This window comes from Verticillium nonalfalfae (assembly GCF_003724135.2).
Source record: "Verticillium nonalfalfae strain VnAa140/NRRL 66861 chromosome Unknown scaffold_17, whole genome shotgun sequence".
Classification (NCBI taxonomy): domain Eukaryota; kingdom Fungi; phylum Ascomycota; class Sordariomycetes; order Glomerellales; family Plectosphaerellaceae; genus Verticillium; species Verticillium nonalfalfae.
This window is the reverse complement of record NW_021167242.1, coordinates 51,753-73,781: the sequence shown is the minus strand read 5'-3', so window position 1 is coordinate 73,781 and position 22,029 is coordinate 51,753. Positions and strand designations below refer to the sequence as shown.

At 56.4% G+C, this 22,029-nt stretch overlaps 8 protein-coding genes across 8 annotated transcripts; 3 read left to right on the top strand and 5 right to left on the bottom strand.

Annotated features, from left to right (window-relative positions):
* Nucleotides 1–1,646: 1,646 nt before the first annotated feature.
* D7B24_002701 (uncharacterized protein) lies at nt 1,647–3,201 on the bottom strand (the record flags this gene model as incomplete). Its single annotated transcript, XM_028636902.1, has 3 exons — nt 1,647–2,010; nt 2,064–2,644; nt 2,704–3,201. 3 exons carry the CDS (start codon nt 3,199–3,201, stop codon nt 1,647–1,649), a joined length of 1,443 nt encoding a protein of 480 aa, XP_028497481.1.
* Nucleotides 3,202–3,706: 505 nt separating this feature from the next.
* D7B24_002700 (uncharacterized protein) lies at nt 3,707–4,111 on the top strand (the record flags this gene model as incomplete). Its single annotated transcript, XM_028636901.1, has 2 exons — nt 3,707–3,932; nt 4,020–4,111. 2 exons carry the CDS (start codon nt 3,707–3,709, stop codon nt 4,109–4,111), a joined length of 318 nt encoding a protein of 105 aa, XP_028497480.1.
* A 520-nt stretch (nt 4,112–4,631) lies between these two features.
* Nucleotides 4,632–5,373, top strand: D7B24_002699 (uncharacterized protein; the record flags this gene model as incomplete). The annotated part of the gene is made up of 2 exons (XM_028636900.1): nt 4,632–5,037; nt 5,129–5,373. The coding sequence occupies 2 exons, from the start codon at nt 4,632–4,634 to the stop codon at nt 5,371–5,373; spliced, it is 651 nt and encodes a 216-aa protein (XP_028497479.1).
* A 285-nt stretch (nt 5,374–5,658) lies between these two features.
* On the bottom strand, nt 5,659–7,179 carry D7B24_002698 (uncharacterized protein; the record flags this gene model as incomplete). Its single annotated transcript, XM_028636899.1, has 1 exon — nt 5,659–7,179. The coding sequence occupies one exon, from the start codon at nt 7,177–7,179 to the stop codon at nt 5,659–5,661; it is 1,521 nt and encodes a 506-aa protein (XP_028497478.1).
* A 1,031-nt stretch (nt 7,180–8,210) lies between these two features.
* On the top strand, nt 8,211–9,782 carry D7B24_002697 (uncharacterized protein; the record flags this gene model as incomplete). The annotated part of the gene is made up of 7 exons (XM_028636898.1): nt 8,211–8,225; nt 8,322–8,394; nt 8,454–8,567; nt 8,625–8,712; nt 8,775–8,912; nt 8,978–9,445; nt 9,503–9,782. The coding sequence occupies 7 exons, from the start codon at nt 8,211–8,213 to the stop codon at nt 9,780–9,782; spliced, it is 1,176 nt and encodes a 391-aa protein (XP_028497477.1).
* Nucleotides 9,783–11,073: 1,291 nt separating this feature from the next.
* D7B24_002696 (uncharacterized protein) lies at nt 11,074–12,908 on the bottom strand (the record flags this gene model as incomplete). The annotated part of the gene is made up of 3 exons (XM_028636897.1): nt 11,074–11,767; nt 12,096–12,607; nt 12,648–12,908. The coding sequence occupies 3 exons, from the start codon at nt 12,906–12,908 to the stop codon at nt 11,074–11,076; spliced, it is 1,467 nt and encodes a 488-aa protein (XP_028497476.1).
* A 453-nt stretch (nt 12,909–13,361) lies between these two features.
* D7B24_002695 (uncharacterized protein) lies at nt 13,362–15,069 on the bottom strand (the record flags this gene model as incomplete). The annotated part of the gene is made up of 2 exons (XM_028636896.1): nt 13,362–14,765; nt 14,824–15,069. The coding sequence occupies 2 exons, from the start codon at nt 15,067–15,069 to the stop codon at nt 13,362–13,364; spliced, it is 1,650 nt and encodes a 549-aa protein (XP_028497475.1).
* Nucleotides 15,070–16,786: 1,717 nt separating this feature from the next.
* Nucleotides 16,787–18,634, bottom strand: D7B24_002694 (uncharacterized protein; the record flags this gene model as incomplete). The annotated part of the gene is made up of 1 exon (XM_028636895.1): nt 16,787–18,634. One exon carries the CDS (start codon nt 18,632–18,634, stop codon nt 16,787–16,789), a length of 1,848 nt encoding a protein of 615 aa, XP_028497474.1.
* Between the last annotated feature and the right edge of the window lie 3,395 nt (nt 18,635–22,029).

The window sequence follows — 22,029 nt, the reverse complement described above, 5'->3', positions numbered from 1 at the left end:
ACAGTGTCAGCTGTTTGTTTCAACGAGACGGTGACTGTGTGTTGCCACCCAAATGCATCGTGGACTCACAGTGTCAGTTAGACGGCTCCATGACGCCGTCAGACGCGGGGTACTTCCTCCCTCCACAGAGAGCGTTGCATATCCCTGGCTGCCCACTCACATGGCGTCTCAAGGCCAAGCGTTCAACACGCACCCAGCCATTGCGGCCCGTCAGGTGCGCAATACCCCACCAAGTCCGCCAGCGAGCCCACTGGTCACTGGTCACTGACCGCCAGCAAGCCCACTGACCACTGATCAGCCCGCAGCAGACGCGCTATGCTGCTCATGCCCCTCGAGCCCCGGCACCCTGCCATTGCCTGCGCACCTCTCGTCACCTCACCGCCTTCCATCCGACACCGGCCGCATCTCGAAGCCCGATCCAACATGGGGTCCTGGCATCATAATCGGCGGCAGTAGCCTGATGCACCCTGCAGCTAGCCACTGCGGTGGTTGTTTATCAGATCAGATCAAATCCCATCAGGAAAAGAGAGTGGATATCGTCGCCGCCTGCGACTCTTCAGCCTCGACACAGCCTGGCCGTCATCAGAGGCCAAGATATCGTTGGGGGTGTCTTGTCTGGCACGACCATGCCAGCTCCATCGTACCCCAACGAACACTCTCGTGACCTACCTACGCACCTGAGGTGGGTAGTTACATAACGTAGCCTGCTCCCGCCCTCATGGCCTTGTTTGTGGGTGCCCATGTCTCTCTTCTTGGTACTGATCAGCTCGTGAATCCAATCATGGGGCTCAGCCTCACGTACGTACCTGAATCCCGTGCCAACAGGCACTGCCATTCGTGCATCATTCTCTCACACGTACCCCAGAATACTTCACACCTTCACAAACACATCACGCACTGGAGGCACAGTCTCGTCATCGTACAAACATTTGGATTCTTTTACACTCCATAAACGCCGTTTCCATGTCTACTAGATACCCATACACGCATCGAGAGCCCAAGCTAGGGGGGGGGTCAGGGAGGCATACTTACTCCGGTCATGATCAACTCTTTCGACAATTGTCGTCGCAAGGCAAAATAGTGAAAAAGCCCACGGCAAGCACACAGCTCCGAAGAGACTGCATTCGACAGCCAGAGCCGTCGCAGATTATCCCTCAGAAGCCCACAAAGCCCACAAGCCCACAGATGAATGTGATCGCACAAACCCGGTCCACTTGCACCACCGCGACATCTCTTCGACTTTCCTGCAAGCAGGACAGAAGAAAGTGATCGCGGCGACGAAAGCTTCGTACCGATTCATGCTCGATCCAAGCCGTCTGCCCACTGTGTAGTATCTCGGTGTGATCCAAAAGAGCCCTCTGATTGAAGTGTCAAGTGCGTGTCTCTCAATGCTCGAAGAAAAGCGTCTCAAACTGCCATCCGAGTGCCAAGTCAGAAGCAGTGCCTCAAAAAATGGTGCCACGAGCCCACGGGTCCCGAGAGTGCCCAAAACAAAAGCCATCAAAGCCCACAGCTCCGGGTGGAGCGCATAGCCCTCAGTGTGCCTCTCTTCCTCTTCCTCTCTCTCTCTCTCTCTCACTCGCTCTCTCAGTACAAGTTTGTCCTCGATGAGGTCCGACAAACGACGAAAGGGGGGGGTATCATGCTTAGAAGGTGACCTTGGTGCCCTTGAAGTCACCGAGACCGCCACGGTTGGTCGAGGTGAAGCCGCCACGGCCACCGCCACGGCCACCACCACGGCCGCCGAAGCCGCCGCGACCGCCACCACGACCTCCGCGGTCACCGAAGCCACCGCGACCGCCACGGCCGCCACCGCGACCACCGAATCCACCGCGGCCGCCGCCGCCGCCACCGTCACGCTGGGGGCGCTGACCGGCGTAGTCCAGACGGACGGCGCGGCCAGAGCTGCCCTCACCGAGGTACTGGCCATTGAGCTCAGAAAGAGCCTTCTTGGCCTCATCAATCGAGCTGAACGAGACATAGCCGAAGCCCTTCAGGTTGCCAGACTCACTGCGGGGTAGTTAGCACCATGTTCAGGGATTTGGTAGGACCATATGACTTACGGGTCGGTGGGCAGGCGGACGCTGGTAGGCTCAGCAACAGTGGCGAAGAAAGCGTGGACGGTGTCCTGGTCCATCTCGAAGGAGATGTTGCCAACGAAGAGGGTGTCGCTCTCGGGGGAGAGGCTGTCACCGTGGCGCTGGGCGCGGTCGTTGGCGCGGTCGCCAGGGTTGTCGCTGCGCTCGGGGCGCTTGCCGGAGAAGTCAATGTTCATGTTACGGCCCTCAAGCTCAGTGCCGTTCTTGGCCTCGAGAGCGGTCTTGGCAGACTCGGCGTCGGAGAAGTCGACGTAGCCGAAGCCACGGCTGCGGCCACCCTCCCTGTCGGTGATGACACGGGCGGAAGTCAGGTTGGGGAATTCAGAGAAGGCCTGGTACAGGATGTCATCGTTGACGGCCCAGGCGAGGGAGCCGACGAACAGAGTGGCGCTCTGCTCAGACATGTCCTCAGTGCGGGCCTTCTTGGGGGGGATGACGGGGTCATCGAGAGCCTTGCGCTTCTTGCTGGGCTCCTCGGCTTTGGGGGCCTCCTCCTTCTCATCGGAGTCGGAGTCGGAAGAGTCGGAGTCAGACGAATCAGAAGACTGTAAAAGAAATCAGCAAGCAGCGCAGAGATGGCAAGACAATGGCGGGTTCTACTCACAGCCTCGGCCTTGGCAGCGGGCTTCTCGTCCGAGTCGCTCTCGGAAGAATCAGAGTCAGAGTCCGAGTCGGAGGACTCGGCCTTCTTGGTGACACCGTTGGACTTGGCCTCCTTGGTCTTGGGCTTGGCCTCCTCCTCGGAGTCAGAAGAGTCGGACGACTCAGCCTCGGACTCGGAGTCAGAGGAGTCGGAAGACTCCTCCTTCTTGGCAGCGGCCTTCTTGCCGTTGGCGGCCTTCTTCTTGGGCTTCTCCTCCTCAGACTCAGAGTCAGAAGAGTCGGAGGACTCGGCCTCGGAGGCAGAAGAGTCGGAGCTCTCAGACTCAGACTCGACCTTCTTCGACTTCTTCTTGGTAGCCTTCTCAGCGACCTCCTTGGCAACCTTCTTAGACTTGGCCTTGGGGCTGTCGGCGGGCTTGGTAACGCCGGCCGCCTTCACCTTGGTGAGAGGGTCGGAGGAGCCCTTCTTGCTCGACTTGACGGAAGTAGACTTGCCCATTGTGACGGTGCGGGGTAGGGTAGATGAAGGGGGTTTGAGGGAAAAGATAATGGAAGGGAGTTCGCACGAGGAATGGCAGTCGAAGAATCCCGAGAGTATGTAGGGAAAAGACAAAGGCTGAGATTGCGCTGGGCAGGTGCAGGGTTTTAAGGAACCTTGGGGGGGAGACTGCCGTGGTGGTTGGGATGGTCGCAAAGGGTCCTCGATTTTTTTGATTTTTTAGCGGGTCCTGCAACTTTTTCTGCAGCTGTTGTGGAGCGGGCGGTGAGCACGAAAGAAGCCTGCATGCGCACGGCCAGCAGCCTGGGGACCTTGAAGGTACGTACCGTCTTCCGTGTCTGCCTGGATTGACAGGCCACAATCGAAACTCGAGCTTGCCGCGCAGACCCGTGCCCATTGAACGTCGTGACATTACCAAACCACTCCAAGCCAGCATATCCCACCCTCACGAACGGTTACGCCTCCTCAACTCTGTCCACCGCCCCGAGCGACGCCAACTGCGAAAATGCCGACTCCCGAATCCCCTATGTTTCTGGCTCAGAAGCCGAAGGTCGCCCCCACATTCGACGGCGTCGACTACGATGACAACAAAGCATTCAAGCAGGCACAGGACGCTATCATCAGGGAACAATGGGTTGGAGCTATGATGGTGCGCCTCACTGGCGAGGAGCTGGGCAAGTGCTACTTGCGCGAGGGTGTCAACCACCTGGAGAAGTGCGGTCACCTACGAGGTTAGCACGCCGAGGTCCCCTCCGCCTGGTCGATACATGACCATTAGGAAAGAGGTTTTTGGGGAAACAACACTAACAAGTTCACAGAGAGGTACCTGCAATTGCTGAAGGAGAAGAAGGTCACGGGTACTCTGTTCGAACAAACAAACTACATCACGAAGCAAGGGAACAAGCAATGAGGGGCGGCAATCGGGATGTCTGAACTTCAAGGCTGTGGAGATCGGGAGAGGCAGGCAAATAGTCTTCTGCAAGGATAGAGACGAAGTGCAATCAGCGATCCTTCGAGAGTTTTGAGGCCAGGGAACGTGGTTTGACGGCATCAGGCCAGAGCCATATCTCAGCATGTACATATAGAGTAGTCGAACGAACCGAGTTATGCACCTATCCAACAAACCCACGTTCAAATGCCTGAAGCGCGAACACGCGAGCTCCCGATTCTCAGTATTTCTACTAATGCTAAGGTACCTAGTTGGAGAAAGCGTTGAAAAGCTGGGGGCGTATTCAAGTCGTGTCTTTATTCATCAGTCGTCAAGAGTGGTTGACGCCTCACGTGCCAAGACTGCGCACCGAGCTCATCCCGCCCACCCCAGAATTTTTAGTCCCTATCTCCCAAACTGGCGACAGACCTCACCTCCATCATCAGCAAAACGCCAGTCCTCCATCCACGGCCGACGTCTCGCCTCTCCCCTAGCCGCGACAATGATCTGCCGAACTTGCCTCCGTCGCGCAGCGACGACCCTTCCTCTTCGCACTGTCGCTCCGATCCCCTTTGCCAGACCATTCTCCATCTCTGCTTCCACAAGGTCATCACCAGCAGGCAGCCTGGGCACCTCCGAAGCTTCGCCTGCCTCGTCGACCGCCGAACCCACCGCCACACCCACTCTCTCCACGCCCATCGACCTCCCTTCCGCTGCCGCCGCGAAGCCGGTCCGCGAACCCTCCTCCTGCCAGGCCGGCACTGTCCTCAATGGCCTGAACTACTTCAAGGGCAAGACCGACCCTGTCGCCCTCGCCGACGAGGAATACCCCGACTGGCTCTGGGACTGCCTGGTCTTCAAGGCTAAGGAAGATGCTGGTGCCGATGCTGAGGCTGCCGACGAGTTCTGTGAGTATATATCCACCCGGTCTGCTCTGCTCTGCCGATGAGCCCCCAAACGGCATCTGCGCGCGACAGTACCAAGCTAACGCTCTCCTAGCCAAATCTGCAAAGCTTCGTCGCAAGGCCGCCAAGCGCAAGGCCAAGCTCCTCGCCGAGGGTGGCATCGATGCCCTGGCACCCAAGGTGCCTCTGTACCAGCAGTCTATCAACCTGCCTGGTGAGGAGGGCGGCAGTGTCGAGGACAACCTCATGGCGGCTGGAAAGCGCGAGGAGCTGAGACAGGCCATGCGCAGCGAGCGTAAGCGCAAGATCAAGGAGTCCAACTACCTCAAGTCTATGTAAAGCGCATGGGTAATTGGACGTGGATAACCGGTGTGGGCGCTGTTCGCGACATCAGATGCGTTCAGGACCCGGTGATTGATGTATCATAACGGGACAGCTGGGGAGCTACACGGATGGTGTGGAACATGTACACTAGGATAGAGTTGGCGTGATGCCGGCCTGTATACCAACACTTTGTGTATCAAATAGACTCAAGTCGTGGTCATTTACCGGTGGGGCCCTTACGTGCCAGTTTGGACATTGTTGCTACGGTCTCTGCCATGTAGAGGCTGCTCTGTCACGGTTCTACTCCTCTTCCTCCTCCTCTTCATCCTCAGGCGGTAAGGACGAAAGCTTGACCCCCAATTCGGCCTTGAGATTCCGTAGACGGCTCTCAATCCTGCGCGACAGGATTTTGTTTCCTGCATTTTGTGCAAGTTCTGCTTCTGTTTGTGCGATACTCTTCTTGAGCGCCGCAATGTCCTCGCGTACGCCCTTGATCCGAGTCTGCTCCTCGTTATCAACGTCACTGTCATCGTCCTCGTCGCTAACTTCTTCCTCTTCTTCCTCTTCATTTGCACTTTCCTGTGCGCGGCCGGCGGGCGTGCCAGAGTTCATTGTGCCCGGAGTCACGCCATCGAGTTGTGTGGCTGGTGTCTGTCCTTCTGGCTCGTCGTCGTTCATCATCTCCATTTCAAGTGCAGCCTCAAGATCGGCCGCCATGTCGTCGTCATCATCCTCGACCATCGCACCTCCAGCGTAGCCTGACGCCGGGAAATAGCCGCTGTCATCGGCCTCGCCGTCGGCATCCTCCTCATCTGAGTAGCCTGCGTCTTCGTCGCCTTCATCTTCAGAGTGCATTTGTCGGTCGTCCATGAACTCATACCGTGAACTCACGGCAGCAGCATCAGCTTGAAGCAGCTTCCTAACCTCTGCCTCTTTGAGCTCGATTTCTGACCGCTCAATGACTTTTGCGAATCTCTGGTTGACGGCATCGTGCATTGGGGGAGTGAGCCCGTGCGGCCACTTGAATCCTGGCTGGACCATAGGTGGGAGAGGGGCCTTGCGTGCTTCATCCTCGGATGCTACCTTTTGAAAAACAAGCAGCATATTGCAGATATCGGCAGACTTCATGAAAGTCTTGCGATCCCACGTCTTCATACCCTCCGTGATTGTAGGCAGCTCGAGCATGACAGCGGCGTACAGCTGACCCTTAACTTGCACGACAGCACGCCGTGCCTCGTCTTCAAGCCACTTGATCGCGAGATCTGCGCCGCCCTGCGACCGGGGCATGCCAATCTTGCCCTCCTCCATACATCTTCGGATGTAATCGCAGTGCTCTCCAGGCAGCATGCGCAAGACAAATTGCTCTTCGATGGTCGGGTCTATCTCGCGGTCGCTCGCTTCCGAATCGTAGCCATCGCCAGGCGGGTGGTTCGGGGGCTTGCCCCTCGACTTGAGGATGAGGCCACTGCTCGTGCGCGGCAAGGCGGAGTTGGGTGTCTTGAGAAGCTTGATCCTCTTCGCCGGCTGCCCAGTAATGGGGTCGTCCTCATCGTCGATCTCGTATTGCTCCCTCTTTTTTGACTCGATCAGTTTGTTCGTTGGCTTGGTCTGGCGGCCCGCTTTCGTCTTTGCGTTTGTTGGTTTGGGTGCCGCAGAGGCCGGCGTTGGAGGTTGTGACGCCTTGAGTCTGATCTTTGGTGTCGCGAGGGGCGTAGCGGCTGACTGAGGCGCCTTTGTCGCGTTGGCATCGCTGAAGGAAGCAGCGCGACTCACGCTGAGCTTCAGCTTCGGCCGCGGCGGAGGAGCGCTGATGCCCGACATGGATAATGTGGGAGGAGTCCGGCAGAAGAATCAACGTATGATCGTGTCGACGAAGAAAGCTTGAATCGTCCAGGTAATTCGAGCCGACACAGTCAAGATGTGGCTGTTTGCGCCGAGAGTGGGGAGTGAGTCGTCGTTTACGTCCTTGACTGACATTCGCGAAGAGCGAAGCGCCGAGTGCACGTTGATTAGGTAAGAAACAAGGCAGTTACGGATGCGCTTGTGGAGAGGTATGTCGGAGGCTGCAAGGACAGAGTTAGAGTTGGGTCAAGGCTTGTGGTGGTGGGAGGCGTGTCGGGGGCAAGAGTTGGCTCAAGTCAACCCCGGATGAAGGAAAGTCAACGATACGTCTGAAAACCGAGGCAAGGTACACGAAGCTAGGTAGGCCGACGGCAGATAGCCTTGCAGGCTGAAGTTGGTTCGAGCTCGGGAGCCCACCTCCACTGGGGCGTCTGTCCGGGAGTGCCCCAGGCGCTGTTAGCTGCTCCACTCCAAGTACCTGGACCTGCAACGACGACTGGCATCGCTCTTCAACTATGGAATCCTCGTTAAAAGGCAAGTCAAATACTCCTACAAGACCAACAGTTAGAGCTTCTGTCCGGGTTCACGAAGGTAAAAAGCGGCACACGTAATATGAATCGGGCAACTGGGCTTTCTTTTGACAAAAAGTGATATTGGTAAGACCATCTCATCAAACGAACAAGTCAATTGGCCCACGTGACTTAGAATGCCCTTTGCAGATCCCCATCCGGGCAGAGACCTGTACCGCGAGGTAGGGGTACTTAATTTGCGCCGTTATCTTAGGTGCCCAGCACCGATAGGGACCCCTGAAGCCAACGAAGCCGACCTGACGTTGGCTGGCTCATGAAATTGTTCCTGACCCCCTTTCCAACCCGCCACGATTTCTCCGAGTGTACAAGCATCAACTCCAACGATATAGCCACGACAAAGTGCATGCCGAGACGCCCTTTTGATACCCGAATCCTGGCCGAATTTGAACTGGATCGAACGAATTGAAATAACCGCCCAACATGTCGTCTTCAGCTGTACGTCTCAATCAGTGTGTGTCGGTGTCGGTGGGAGGATGCTGTGTGGGGAGGGGAGAAATACGTCTTGGCTGACCTGACAATGCTGCTATACAGACTTTCCGCCGAAAGAAGAATGTGAAGAAGGGTATTCAATTCTGCCTGATGGTCTGCGGTGCCTCGGGAACTGGTGCGTCGATTCCGGTCGAGTCCAATCATACAGCAAACTAACATGATCCCATCACACAGGCCGGACTACCTTCGTCAACATGCTCTGCGGCAAGGATGTGCTGGCACACAAGGATGTCGATGATGAGAGCGCTCAGGTTGACCAGGGCCTCAAGATCAAGCCCGTTACTGTCGGTGCGTGTACGCCGACTTCTTGAACAAGCGATTCACGCTGACACGGAACCTCTACAGAGCTCGACCTGGACGAGGACCGCACCCGCATCTCCCTGACAATCGTCGACACCCCCGGCTTTGGAGACGAGATTGATAACGAGGCCTCGTGAGCAGTTCCCGGCCGGCAGCGATTGCGTCTGTCGATACTTGCTAACAACGTCTCTACAGTTTCGGTGAAATCGCCGGCTACCTCGAGCGACAGTATGATGACCAGCTCGCCGAGGAGTCGAGGATCAAGCGCAACCCTCGCTTCAGAGACAACCGAGTGCACGTCATGCTTTACTTCATCACGCCTACCGGCCATGGGTGCGTCCTGCCTGGCATACTTACTGTCCTCATGCACTTGTGACACACTGACTAACAGCCAATAGGCTCCGTGAGCTTGACATTGAGCTCATGCGCCGCCTTGCTCCCCGCGTCAACGTTATTCCTGTTATCGGCCGTGCCGATTCCCTCACACCCTCCGAACTCGCCCAATCCAAGAAGCTGATCATGGAGGATATCGAGTACTACCGTATCCCCGTCTACAACTTCCCCTACGATGTCGAGGAGGATGATGAGGAGACCGTCGAGGAGAATGCTGAGCTGCGGAGCCTCATGCCCTTCGCTATCGTCGGTAGCGAGGAGGTTGTGGAGATCGGTGGCCGTAAGGTTCGCGCCAGGCAATACCCGTGGGGCGTTGTCGAGGTGGATGACCCCAAGCACTCTGACTTCCTGGCCATCCGCTCCGCGTTGCTGTACAGCCACCTGGTTGACCTGAAGGAGATTACTTTCGACTTCCTCTACGAGAACTACCGTACCGAGAAGCTGTCCAAGGCTGTGGAGGGTGGTGCCGAGGCGTACGTTCCAGTTTCCTCTTCATACTTGCAGACCAGTGCCACTAACATCCCCGATAGCGACTCGTCCATAAACCCCGATGATATGGTGTCTCAGTCCTACCGCCTCAAGGAGGAGCAGCTCCGAAGGGAGGAGGAGAAGTTCCGCGAGATCGAAATCAGAGTCCAGCGCGAGATCAACGAGAAGCGCCAGGAGCTGTTGGCTCGCGAGTCGCAACTGCGCGACATCGAGGCGCGCATCGAGCGGGAGACTGGCGCTGCTGTGGCTCAGCAGCAGGCCGCCGCCGCTGCTGCCGCGGCCAACAACGCTGCCGCGAACGGCGAGAACGACGGCAAATAAGTCCAGGGGGGAGGAAGACACTGGCCATGACTGGCCAGTTGATTGTCATTTGCTAGCCCGTTTGCTCTATGTCAAAATCGGAGAGGGCATTATTGCGGATCCAAAACTCGTTACCTGTCATCGAGCAAGCCGCGTCACTAATATCTTTGAAATGTGTTCTTGTTATATTCTTCTCAATTTGTATTGGCACGTAATACTATTAGAGAACTGCCCCGTGAAGGGATTTGACCTTGGTCTAACGACCGCGTGCAACTAGTCATGGTGAGATATTGCTGACAGGCTCGCCACTCCGGCTCAGTCGTATGCAGCTTGGTCATTTCATGGCGATCGAATACATGGCCATTCAAGCTGGCGAATTATTATGACAGGCTTTGATTTTGAAGAACGCAAGCAACGTAAGTCCTGCCTTTCTGACCCTCCATATCCTTTACAGACATGACGTCCTCGTATCGGAAGACTTTGGGCCAATAGTCTTCTTAGACAACACTCTCATCCTTCATCTCGTTTGAGTCCTCTTCGGCTGATATCGAGTCCTGAGACAGTGTATCAAGTCTCATCCAAGAAGAAAGGAGGAACTGGCATGCTCTTAATAGCCTCCAGTACTTGATACCACTCTAGTTGCCCCTCGAGGATAATGCGACGAAAGGGCTTGCCCCGGCCCTTGGAGGGGACGACCAGTTCCGGGAACGTTTTCAGTAACATGCTTTGTACAAAGGAAGACATTTCCTTGTCCTCCAGGCCGTCAATGAACTCCCAGATAAGCAATTTGTGGGCATGGGTGGTTGGCGGCTCCTCTGCTCTGGCTTTCGCGTCGATGAACTTTGCAAATCTGGTAAATGCTAGGCGACGTAGTCGACCGTCAGAAGCTTTCTGCTTAATGACTTGATTCCTCTCTGTAGTCCGACGCTCGACTGGTTTAGCGGCGGGGCGATGATGGACCTTTGGTCTTGTATCCTGTTTCCGAAGCGGCGTGACTGGTTTCGCCAGTTTTAGGCCTGTTGCAGTGGCCTCCCGTGATTTCACCCCTGCTGCGCTCCTGAGAGTCCGCCTTGCAGGTGACTGCACCGGTCCCAGAGAAGATGTTCTTTTAAGCTTTCGTCCTATGACTTTGTTGACTTTGTTTGGCTCCGCCACATCGTCATTCGCATATCTGGCCTTCTCCTTCGATGTCCTATCGACGGCGAGCCCCTTGTTTCTGGGACTCTCAGGTTCGCTTCCACTCTCTGAAGCAGTGGAGATATCGTCTGCAGGAGCTTGATGGCGGTCAGTCGCATAGTTGCGAGCGTGCTTTTCAGACTGCCATACCTGGTTTGATACTTTCTGCTTCCACGCTTTTCTCTGGCACCGTTGCCGTTGTAGCTACTTTTGGTGCAGCCTCGCCTGGATACGTGTGCATGTCCTCACTGGGCACAATAGGCTCTTCTGTGATCGAGGTGCTCCGTGCTGTGACTTCCTGCTGGATTTGTCTCGTTTGGTCAACCAACCTGTTTACATCAGCTAGGAGACTTTCACGCTGTGTGTTGAACTCGGAGACCATCTCAATCATCTTCTCATGTTTCTGGCGAAGTTCTTTCTCCAAGTCCTCGACGCGCATATGCTCAGATGGGTCTGGCTGGGATTTGGCCACCATCGCCTGCAACGCTGTCATTTCCTTCTCGAGAGCGCCCATGGCTCGCTCCGCCTGCTGTCGCGCCGCAGAGTCAATAGAGGCTTTGGCCTCTACAGCTTTGACGCGGTCGTACATTCTGGCAAGACTGCGCTGGGTATTGCGCACATCGTACGGGAAAACAAGATTGACTAGAGAGATGGCTAGCTCAGTGGCATTGCGAGGATACTCGGATTGGTGGGACAGCAGCGTCTCGCAGCTGTCGGTGCCTTGTTGCTGGGGTTGGCCGCTGAGAAACAATGGTCGACGTTGAGCATGGACAGTAGGCTCGCTTTGGTTCATGTCGCGAAACGTTGCCTCTGGGCAGAAGCTCAAGCTCCTGCGAGCTGTGAGTAGACCCGATGAGGGGAGGGAGGGGACCGAAGGCAGATCCATGACTTGAGGGAGGGCAAGTGGGATGCTCGCGAACAGCGATCAATAGGGTAGGCGCAGAAGCTACAGAGGAAGCCCGAGAACAGGCCGGCCATACAATGATGGTTTACGAAGTCATCGTGTTGATATGAAGCGAGGCAGGGTCAACAAAGACCGTGAGCATGAGCAGAATAGTATTCACTCGTGAGGAAGCGATGATCGACCGTGACTTCCCCGTTGCAAGGCCACCAGAGCAACTACAAACGACATGATCGGGGTTGCGATTGCCGCCTTACTGACCAGCGCCTCGGGTACTCGTCCATTCGGCAGCCTCTCCCTTGTCCCTCCTGTCTGCAATCCACGACAAGAAGAGCTCAACATCCTTCGCGACGACCCCGACGACCGCCCTCGTCTGCACCCACATGGGCAGCACGCCCTTCGCATCCGATGCCGTGGCCATGAGCCACTCGATCTGCCCCAGTTCGGTGCGGCGAATCCTCTCAACGCTCACGTACGCTCCGACAATGATACCCTTCTCCTTAACCAGTCCACCCAAATCCGAACCCTGGAGATCCCTGAGCGGCACCGAAACGACCACAAACTCATCCCGCCCGCGGACCGCCGCCGCCACCATGACCGTACCAAACACGCGGTCCCTCAGCAAGCCCCCCGGCATGGCATGCCTCATCTCCTGCACGCACAGCACCTCGCACACCCGCACCTCGCCCGCGACGTCCACTTCGACCCCCGCCGCCCCCTCCCACCGCGCCCCCTCGCGGCTGTCGACGACGCCGGGCGTGAAGGCCCTCTCGCTCGCCCGGTGCCGCTCGAGAAAACACGCCGCAAACTCGCGCCAGCTCGCCGTCCACGACGCGGGCAGAGGTCTCGACGGCCGCCGCGGAGACCTTGAAGCGCTTCGTGCCTTTGGGCGTCCAGGACGTGGACGGCGTGCCGGCGCGTGGCGCGGCCGAGTCGAGGAAGGGAATGGCGGGGGCGAGCAGGGCGTGGAGGAAAGGGATTTGGGTTTCCGACGTGGCGGAGGGGGCGGGGAGTTGCGAGACGGGAAGCCCGGACAGGCGGAGGAGAGTGGAAGTTGAAGGGTCCGACATTGGGCTTTGGAAGACCATGCAGCGTGAATACTCACATGGAATGAGGATGAGTTGTTTCGCTTGCGGCGGATATGGTGGAGTTGCGCAAAGTTCAATAAAGTCGAATTTGCCAAAGTCTGTTTCGCACTGACCCCCTTGATGAGTGGCATGGGCATGCAAACGGGGGTAGTCTCGCATCGTCATTACATCTCCATAACGCCAATCACATCGAGTTGGGCAGGACAGTTGCACCTCACTGTCAGCCAGGTCATTGCATCGGCAATCACTTCGTCAAGCGAAAGCGAGGGGAAACAAAAGGCATTGTATGCTCGTTCATGAAGTCTTCATGTCATCTTGTATTAAAGTCTATACCTGCAGCTCTACAGAGTGAGCTTTCCCTCATTCTAAATTATATACAGCACATGGAAAGGATTACCGCCGGAACCTCTCGCGCACAGGCCAGCAACAATAAACTCATGCCTTCTCCCGTCTCTCGTAGCGAATGTTGACGGGCTCCAACGGGCGCGAGAACAGCGAGGCGTAGTCGGTGCCGTTAATGTTGCTGCTGCCGTCGGCGTTGGAAAACTTGACGAGGCGCACAATCTCGGCTGTGATGGTCTGCAGCTGGACATTGGCAAACTGCTCGCCAATGCAGCGGTGACGGCCGGCGCCAAAGGGAAGGTAGGGCGAGTTGGCACCCTTGCTGACGAGGCCGTAACCGTAGTCGATCTTCTCCTCGTCGGCGCTCTCGGCGCGCGAAAAGGTCGGGGCATTGGGCGAGTCGGGGAGCCAGCGGTAGGGGTCCCAGATGGCGGGGTTCGGGAAGTATGTCGGGTCGGTGGCCGAGGTGCCGGGAGCCGAGAGAAGGTTGTGGCTCGTGGGGATGACGTACTTGGTGCCGGGGACGGGCATGGGCGATTTGACCTTGCGCAAAATGGAGTGGATGGGCGCGTGGAGGCGGAGCGTCTCCTTGATGATGGCCTGATTGAGGGGCAACTTGGAGAGATCTTCGTAGGTGAGGGGAGGGAGGTCGGCACCAAAGGCCTCGACCTGCTCCTTGTAGAGGTCGTCAATAACGGCGGGGTTCTGGGCGAGGCGCGCCATGATCCAGGACGAGGTGGAGGAGGAAGAGTGCTGGCCGGCCATGAGGAGAGCGATCATCATGTGCGCAATTTCATGGTCGGGGACGTTGATGCCGTTCTTGTACGTGGAGCGCATGAGGTGGGAGATCATGTCGAGGCCATCGGTGCGGCCAGACTCGCGGCGGTCCTTGATCGTGTCCATGAAGATCTGGGCAACGGCCTTCTGGGCGGCGTCACGCTTACGGTTCCAGGGGAGGGGCGCCCAGTGGAGAGCAAAGTTGATGGCGGAGAAGCCCATGTCGAGGTCGTGGTACAGCTCGGCGAGGGACGTGTCGAACTTGTTGCGAATCTCGGAGCCCTGAAGGGCGTGGGAGGCGGTGAAGATGGTGATTTCGGCCATTCTGGGGGGGATGTTGACGACGCCGGACTGTTCCTTGAAGTACTTGCTCGTCTTGAAGAAGTTCTGGACCTCGTGGGAGATGATGGGGACGTAGGAGCGGAAGGCCTCAGTGGTCAAGGCGATCTTCATGAACTGAAAATGGGGAAGCGTGTCAGCTGCTATTCGAGGGGCGACAAGGGATGAAAGACAGGCACCAACCTTCTTCTGCTCCATGAGCTTGGCGTTGGGGCAGTCGTAGACAACATCGCGACCAAAGACGGGCGTAGTGAGGACGCTGTAGATCTCCTCGGCGTTGACGTCGCGCTGCTTGCCGTTGAGGATGAAGTCGTTGCCCTGGGGGCCGACAGCGACGGTGGTCTTGCTGCCGAGGAGAATAAAAGTGAAGACGTCACCATACTGGGATTCCAGAATCAGTTCAAGTTCGTCACACAACGATTAAATCACTGGGGCGTACCTTTTTCTTGTTGGCCTCGAAGAAGGCGGGAGGGTCCATGCCATAGGTGACGGTGTTTCCAATGAAGGGGAACCAGCTGAAGACCATGGGGGGCTCATTGGGGTTCTTGAACAGGAGCTGGTTGGCGACATGGATGACGACAGAGAGGAGCACGACGCCGAAGACAACGACGCCAACTTGCGACGCGGTGCCGAGGGTCTGGAACTGCTGCGCAGCAGGACCGGTGATCTCTTGAAGGAGACCCATGATGTTGGCGGACCTGTTGAGGGAGGAAAGAAGGAATAGGTGAACCGGCGGGGTGAGGTCGCCGTGGCCGTGACAGACGGGACTCGGTCGTTTCTCGTCTACTCGTGGATCGTGGCCGTCGTCGTCAATGGGCTCGTCGATGCGATCAGGAGGTGGTGCGAGACGGTGGGGTTGGCGTATGTCTCGAGGGTGCGCGACGGGTTAAATTATATCGGCAATATTTTCCTTTGGGGGGGTGGAAGGGACTGCGCACGCGAGGTGCAAGGGGGTTCAGGGGCGCTGCCAATTCGCAAAAGCCCATCCATTGCAAGCCGCTAACATCCGCAGCAAGGGCTCCACCTCAACGATCCAAGACTCCAGGGTCCCCATTCTGGCAAAGGCGGTCAAACCTTCCGGTACCCAATCATGGCTCCAGCGTATTCGTATCGTCCACGGCCAGGGCCTTGGTTCCGTCTGCACATCGTCTGATAACTTGCGACTTTCTCCTTTATCAACCCATCAGGAAATTTGCTGACCTTTCCCAGCAATGTACGTCGTCGCAGGGCATCGTACCACCCGAATAAGAAGACGACTCTTTTCGGTGCCATCTTGTAGCCCGTCCGCCCCCGACCCATTACTGAGGCTGCGCTGGCCAGAATTGTGCCCCTGCCAGCCGCCGTCGATCTTGTTGTCCCTCCCAGTGGCCTGAGGTTTGCCACTTGTTGACTTTGATACCAGGTGGCCAATGACCGCTCAGCAGTTACAGATCGTGGTGTGCACGCTACTAGTGGGAGGCCAAGATTGACTTCTGACTGGCATGTGATACCAACCAGACGTCATCCCGCCTTGTGGCCTGGATCTGTCGCCATTCCCAGTCAGCAACGCCCTGCTCGACAGTAGCATTGCCGTTAATCACGTATAGGCAGCATCAAAAACTCTTGATACCTGTCGACTGCCACATCATTGCCAACTCTTTCACGAATCCTCTGGCATGCGCATCGCTGCTGTCGTCCAAGAGAACAGTGAACATCTAAACTGCGTCTGTTGCAGTCCTCCTGCACCTCCTCGAGATACGAATACGACTAACTCAAGTTGTCCTCCGTGACGACGCCCTCAGATGCCGTGCTGCGCCCCTCTACGGACGATCCTGCTGCACGTGACTCCCCACACATATGCACCTGTTTCAGGGTACCTGAAGCTCCCCGAGAGCTGATACGAATACGACAAACTAAGACCTCGAGGCCCAGTATCTTAATCCCAGACAAGTCAAAGAGTGACTGCCTCTCTTCACCTCCCCATGCCAAGAGCATCAAAACGAATACGATGAACCAAGGTACCGAGACCTGTCCTCACCTACCTGGCATAGACTCCTCCGCTCGACCTGTCGAGCATGAAGTGCAGCTACATGACGTGTCTTGTACGTCCTGCTTGGCCGACCTCAAGACGGAAAATCCCAGAACTGGACTGCAGTGACGCGCAGGCTTGCATGTGAAATAATGGGTATTGTAATGAACTAAGTACCGTGAAGGTACTAGTAACGACCGACGCCGGCTATGACCCACCTCCCTTTGACGCAGGCGATAAAGTTCAACCTGCCCGGGGGGCTTCCTCTCCTCTCCTATGCTTCGAAACAAAGAAATAACGACACCCAACGCCTGTCACAGATCGACTACTGACCACCTCTGTATGCTTCTGCGCATATTTTCCAGACCACACCGCCGCTCAAGAAGCACGCGGCCTACCATGACAGGGCTGTCCATCCATAATCTCCGTCGACATTGACCCAATTGTCCTTCTCCATGGCTCGCTCCCACCCCATCATGACTGCCAACAGCCGACAGCCCATGGCGCTCACTGTGCAAATGACAACGTCACTCGATCCTGACAACACGGCGAGGTCAAGCATGTACGCGCGTCCTATGTAGCTGCGCAGGCGTACCGCATCTGCTGTAGGTTGCGGCTTCTTAGTCTGCCCTGCAACTCCTTTGGCTGGGCTCTGGCCAGACTGCCCTAGACTCCAGAACATGGGTGCGAAGAAGCCACCCTCCCAGCCAAAAGAATCGTCCACAAAGTGGTGCATGACGCGAGGGTTTGGATTGCCCTTTTGGACCTCCTGCTTGCCGGCTAGGCGGATGCGGTCCTGCGCCTGATGAGCACCCCTGAACTCCTCCGACTCATAAACCATGGGGTCGTCAGAGGCCATAACAATGAGGGAATGCTCCTGGGCAGGGACGTCATCTTGACCACCCCTGCCAGCCCCCTGGTAGCTGACTTCTATGATGTGTCGCGCCTTGTCCGTAAAGGCGTTGATGGGGATGTAGGAGCTGCGGTATTGGTATTCCAAGGGGTGGCAGTCGCCATGGCGGACGTGCACGCCAACGACCATACCGTTGTTGGGGGAGGAGCCCTGTGTACGCGTTTTTCGGGCCAACAGATTCATTCGATCCTCTGCATATTTAGCGTCTTCCGTGTTGAGCTTGAACAGCGCTTCGTAGCCAGCTCTTGCAAGGTCGTAAAGCTCTCGCACGGAGGAATCGCCGTGGCCTCCCTGCATGGGATAGGGCTTGCTGAGGGAGTCCGCCCACATGCTTCGGGCAGTAGCCGATGTAACTACCAAGTGCCGGGCCTGTATCGGACAAGGGAGCATCTGATGGCGTGGAGGAGGAAGACAGTTTGGAACGGGAGGGGGTTGGAAGATGTCGGTGTACTTCCCATATGCCCATCTTGAGTCATCGATGAAGAAGGACCTTCCCTGCTTGAGAGCAAGTCCGTAGAACAGCCAAAGTTCCATCAAAGTGTTGCCCAAGCCAGCATCTGCCGTCTCGAGCACAAAGGTCATGGTGCTCTCGCAAACGGCCTTCTTTCCGACAGACTCCCCGGTTTCCCCAATGATATGACTGGTTTGAACAGTCTTCTCAGCCAGTCCTGGAAGAAGACCAGCCTTCTCGGCGTCAGGAACGTCGATGAAGTACTTGTCCGAGGGGCTTGCCCCGCCCAAGGAAGTCTGGAACGGGGGCGGGTTCTTGTTCCGCATATCCCTTACACGGCTGGCTACTTCACGGCACTTCCCGATCATCTCTCCATAGTCCTCCACGCCCAGTGGAAATTCGAAATCCGGTGGGATCGAGACGGTCCACTTTGATCTGCCGGTCGTGTCTGTAACGATGATCGGGGTGGCAAAGTCGGGTAGATCGTCTTGCCCAATCATCTCGAATTCTTGTTCATTTGTGAGGTATGGGATGCCCATCGGAACATTGCCTCGAATGGTGATGGTAGCGAAGTAGAAAATGAGTAGAAAGAAAGTGAGCCAAAGGAGGCCGCGGAGCATCCGGCTTGGCCGAGGATGTGTGGGTGACCTTCGCGGTCGTGGCACCAGGGCAGGAAGACTGGGTGATGGCGGAGGCGAAGTGAAGAGGAGGTGATTGAAGTTGAAGCGGGATGATGTTGAAGACAGCGGCGCCTTGTCGTAATGATGCCTGTCGTTGTTGTAAGAGGCAGCTCGTCTGAGGTTCATGCGCGGGGACCCAGTGAAGATCTTAGACCTGCTCAGATCCAGAGGTGCCGGCATCTTGTCTCTCATGGCCATCGTGTCGGTCCAAGGCAAGTGAGATGGCAGGATATCGTGAGATGTCTGAACGCACGTTCGGATAGATAGCCCAGCCTCAAGGAAGCATCCAGATGGCCTCAAAGGAGTGCAAAGTAAAATGATATGGGGCAAGGAATGTGTGTGGGAAAAAGTTTAGTCAAGATGTTAAGGAGTGACACTGTGATCCCGTCAAGGGAAACTCTCATGATACCCAAACGTTGTACAACGTGCTGTTGTGGTCGAGGCGGTGGGAGTTGAGAAGCAGACTGAGCGAGGGGCTCGGTTGGTGAAAAGAATCCTCTTGTTGGTTAGGTTTGCGGGGAAGAACAAGACATCAGACGACTGCCGGCTGGGCTGCCTGTGGCTGGGTGACGCAGGCTTGACAAGGGGAATAGGTGATCAGCGGCCGACGATGCGTGTTGATGACAGGCGGTCGATCCGGGCGACGATCATGCCGAGACGGTTGATGCTAGGGATACAATAGGGCCGGCCCTCCTAGTTGGCGCAATCTCACAGTACCAGCTGCCTCGTTTTGATGGCTCAGAAGAGTAGTCAGTCTCGAATTGAATCGCGGAGCGGGGTCAATCCGACCGATGACTGGATGGGCGGGTAATCGTGATACGTCGCTGTCGTCTGGTGTTGTGCTGCTTCGAGGAGCTCGAGGCCCAGCAAGATGTGCAGAGAAGAGATGGAATGAATGAATGAATGAACGAAAAGAACAAGTATAGACACGAAGATGAAACAGGCCTCCAAAAGGCGGTGGTGGCAAGTCGTGACCGTCAGCCGGCGGGATGAACGGCAGACAGCACAGAAGCAACGTCCAAGCCCAAACGTGGTGGTGAAGGTGAAGCTGGCAACTGGGAGTGCACGCTGGCCAGTGCTCGTCATGCAACGCTGAACGCTGCGCTCGTTGAACATCTAACCATCTGGGCAAAGAAGTGTCTTTGTATTCCCCCCCTGTTTGGCCGTTTGCCCTGTCCTTTTCACCCCTGCACCCGACAAAATGCAAGCGCGGCGCGAAGAAAGCAGCCTCGCACATCCTCGTCCGAGGAAGGCTTCGAAAGAGAGAAGGTCGTTTGACCAGATCCTGACAATCGTTGTTCCCAGAAAGCCGCCCCCAGGCACCACCACTAGGAGCCCAACAGGTCGTGGGCACTAGTTGGAAGCAGTTTGGAGTGACGTAGGCGCTGGGGAGCCACGGTGTACGTGCGATACGAGTGCCTTTGGCACTGGACCTCGCCTAAGAGTACATTGATCTGAGGTTCCTCGACGGCATCCCTTCCCTTTTGCACATTAGTTCGTTTCAGAATGTCGGGGTCCTTCCCACGGCTGGAACCGCCCTCACGGCAACCGGCACCCCATTGGCCCGAGGAGGACAGCTCCTGCCAATCGGCTTCGCTACTCGAGGGCCTCCTGCCACATTTGACCATCCCGCGCCTGGTGCAGTGGCAGGAGTGGGAAAATCACCTCACTTGTGGCTTCCTCGCTAATAGAAAACAGGGAGGTTCAGTCATCAGGGTCAGGGGCCCAGCAGAGGTTCCTCCTTCTCTTTGGGCAATCTCACGATCGTCGTGTTTGACTGCGGAGAAAAAAAAATGACAACCGAGATAATGATTTCCCTTTCGACACTGTCGCCCGCTCCGACCCCCCGATGAGTGGGGTGAAGCAGCTCGAAATGGCAGACTGACAGGGGACGTGGGTTTTCGTGCCGAGCACAGAGGAAAAGACGAGAGTCGCCACCAAGTCACTTCCAGGGTTCTTGAAGAAGGGCCCAGGACCTGTGAACGTTGTAGCGTGTGAGGACACTTCATTTGTGGCCGGGATGATTGATGGCAATCGTTTTGCTTTTGATTCGAGCTTGGGAGATTGCTGATGTAGTAGATAGATAGACGTCCCAAGTCTTGTCTGTTCGCTGCCTTTGCTGTGAACCTAATTACTAAGCATGAGGCGACCTGACTCCAGTACCATCCAACTCCAAAGCAACGGACGAACATCGTCATTAGCAGCCATCAATGCTAACGTCGCATCGATCGCCTTTCATTTCTTCGACGGCATTCGACGGCAATCAATGGGTTCTCCGCACACAACGAAAGGTCCCACTGCCTTAGCAGTACAAGGGTTACGGCCTGTTGCGACTCAAGATCCAACCCAGCCAGAAACACACCTTGAGCTGAAGCGCCCCAGGCGACGCAAGACGTTCACCGGATGTTGGACCTGTCGTGATCGGCACGTCAAGTGCGACGAACAACGCCCCCATTGCAGACGTTGTACGGTTGGAGGGTTCACTTGTCGAGGGTACGGAGTCAGGTTAGCTTGGGTCACCCAACCTGGCAAGGTACCAACCACGGGCAACCGCCGAAGTCGTTCACAGCGTGCATGGGCTCACGTTGATCACCATCAATTCAACCGACTGGACGGCCCTTCCAGCGTGGGCTCGCAAAATCAAGGTGCCTTCTCCGTCTTTCAGGCTACTGGGCCCACCACAAGCCATGACCCGGTCAACACCCAAGCTTTGGCAGGAAAGCAGTTGGCAAATGTAAGGGAGGAGCATGAACTGCCCCGTCGCACAGCGACGTCCGACTGGAGATACGTAAGCCCCCTGGAAGGGGCCAGTGTTGCTTCGTTGGGACGTAGAGCCCAGTCTACAGACGACTTGCATGCGCAAGATGCCTCCGTTCCTGTAACTACGAGCATCATCAAACCACAACGAGGTGGTCACATGCAACCGGATGCTCTCGACAGCCCCAGTCCTTCAGGCTTCTACCTCAACAACATCGAAGCAGACGAAGCGAGCTTCCTGGGTGCTTCCATCGATGATGAAGCCAGCCACGGCGGTGTAAATCCAATCTGGCATGGAAGGCCGGTTTCGTCGCTTCCACGGCCAAGAAGACCATCCAGCGTCTCAACCATTTGGCAAGCCCAAGCTTCTAATAATGCTTCTGACACATGTCTAATGCCTATAAATCATTTGGGCCATCCGTCGAGAGCACTGGACATATTCCCTTCTTCCAGTCACCGGGAGTTGATTAGCCACTGGGTGCTGCATCTTAGTCACAAATGGATGCCGATACGGACCTCGACCAACCCCTACCTCACCGTCCTGTCGCCCATCGCACTTGAGGGAAGCCGCATAGCGAACAGTAATTCCAGCAGCACAGCTGCCCTCTTCCACGCCGTCTGCGCCGCCTCAGCAACACACCAGGCAGTATTAAGAGGTGATGATCTGGAGAACAATGTGTTAGTTCTTCAGCATCGTCGACAAAGCTACTTCCACCTCATGCGCAATATGCATCGTGCCGAGCCCAGCGAACGCTTGGCAAGCTTCGGGACCTTGTGTTTATGGATAATGACGCAATTCATCAGTGGCACGCCCGGCACCTGGCGCGAGGTAGTTA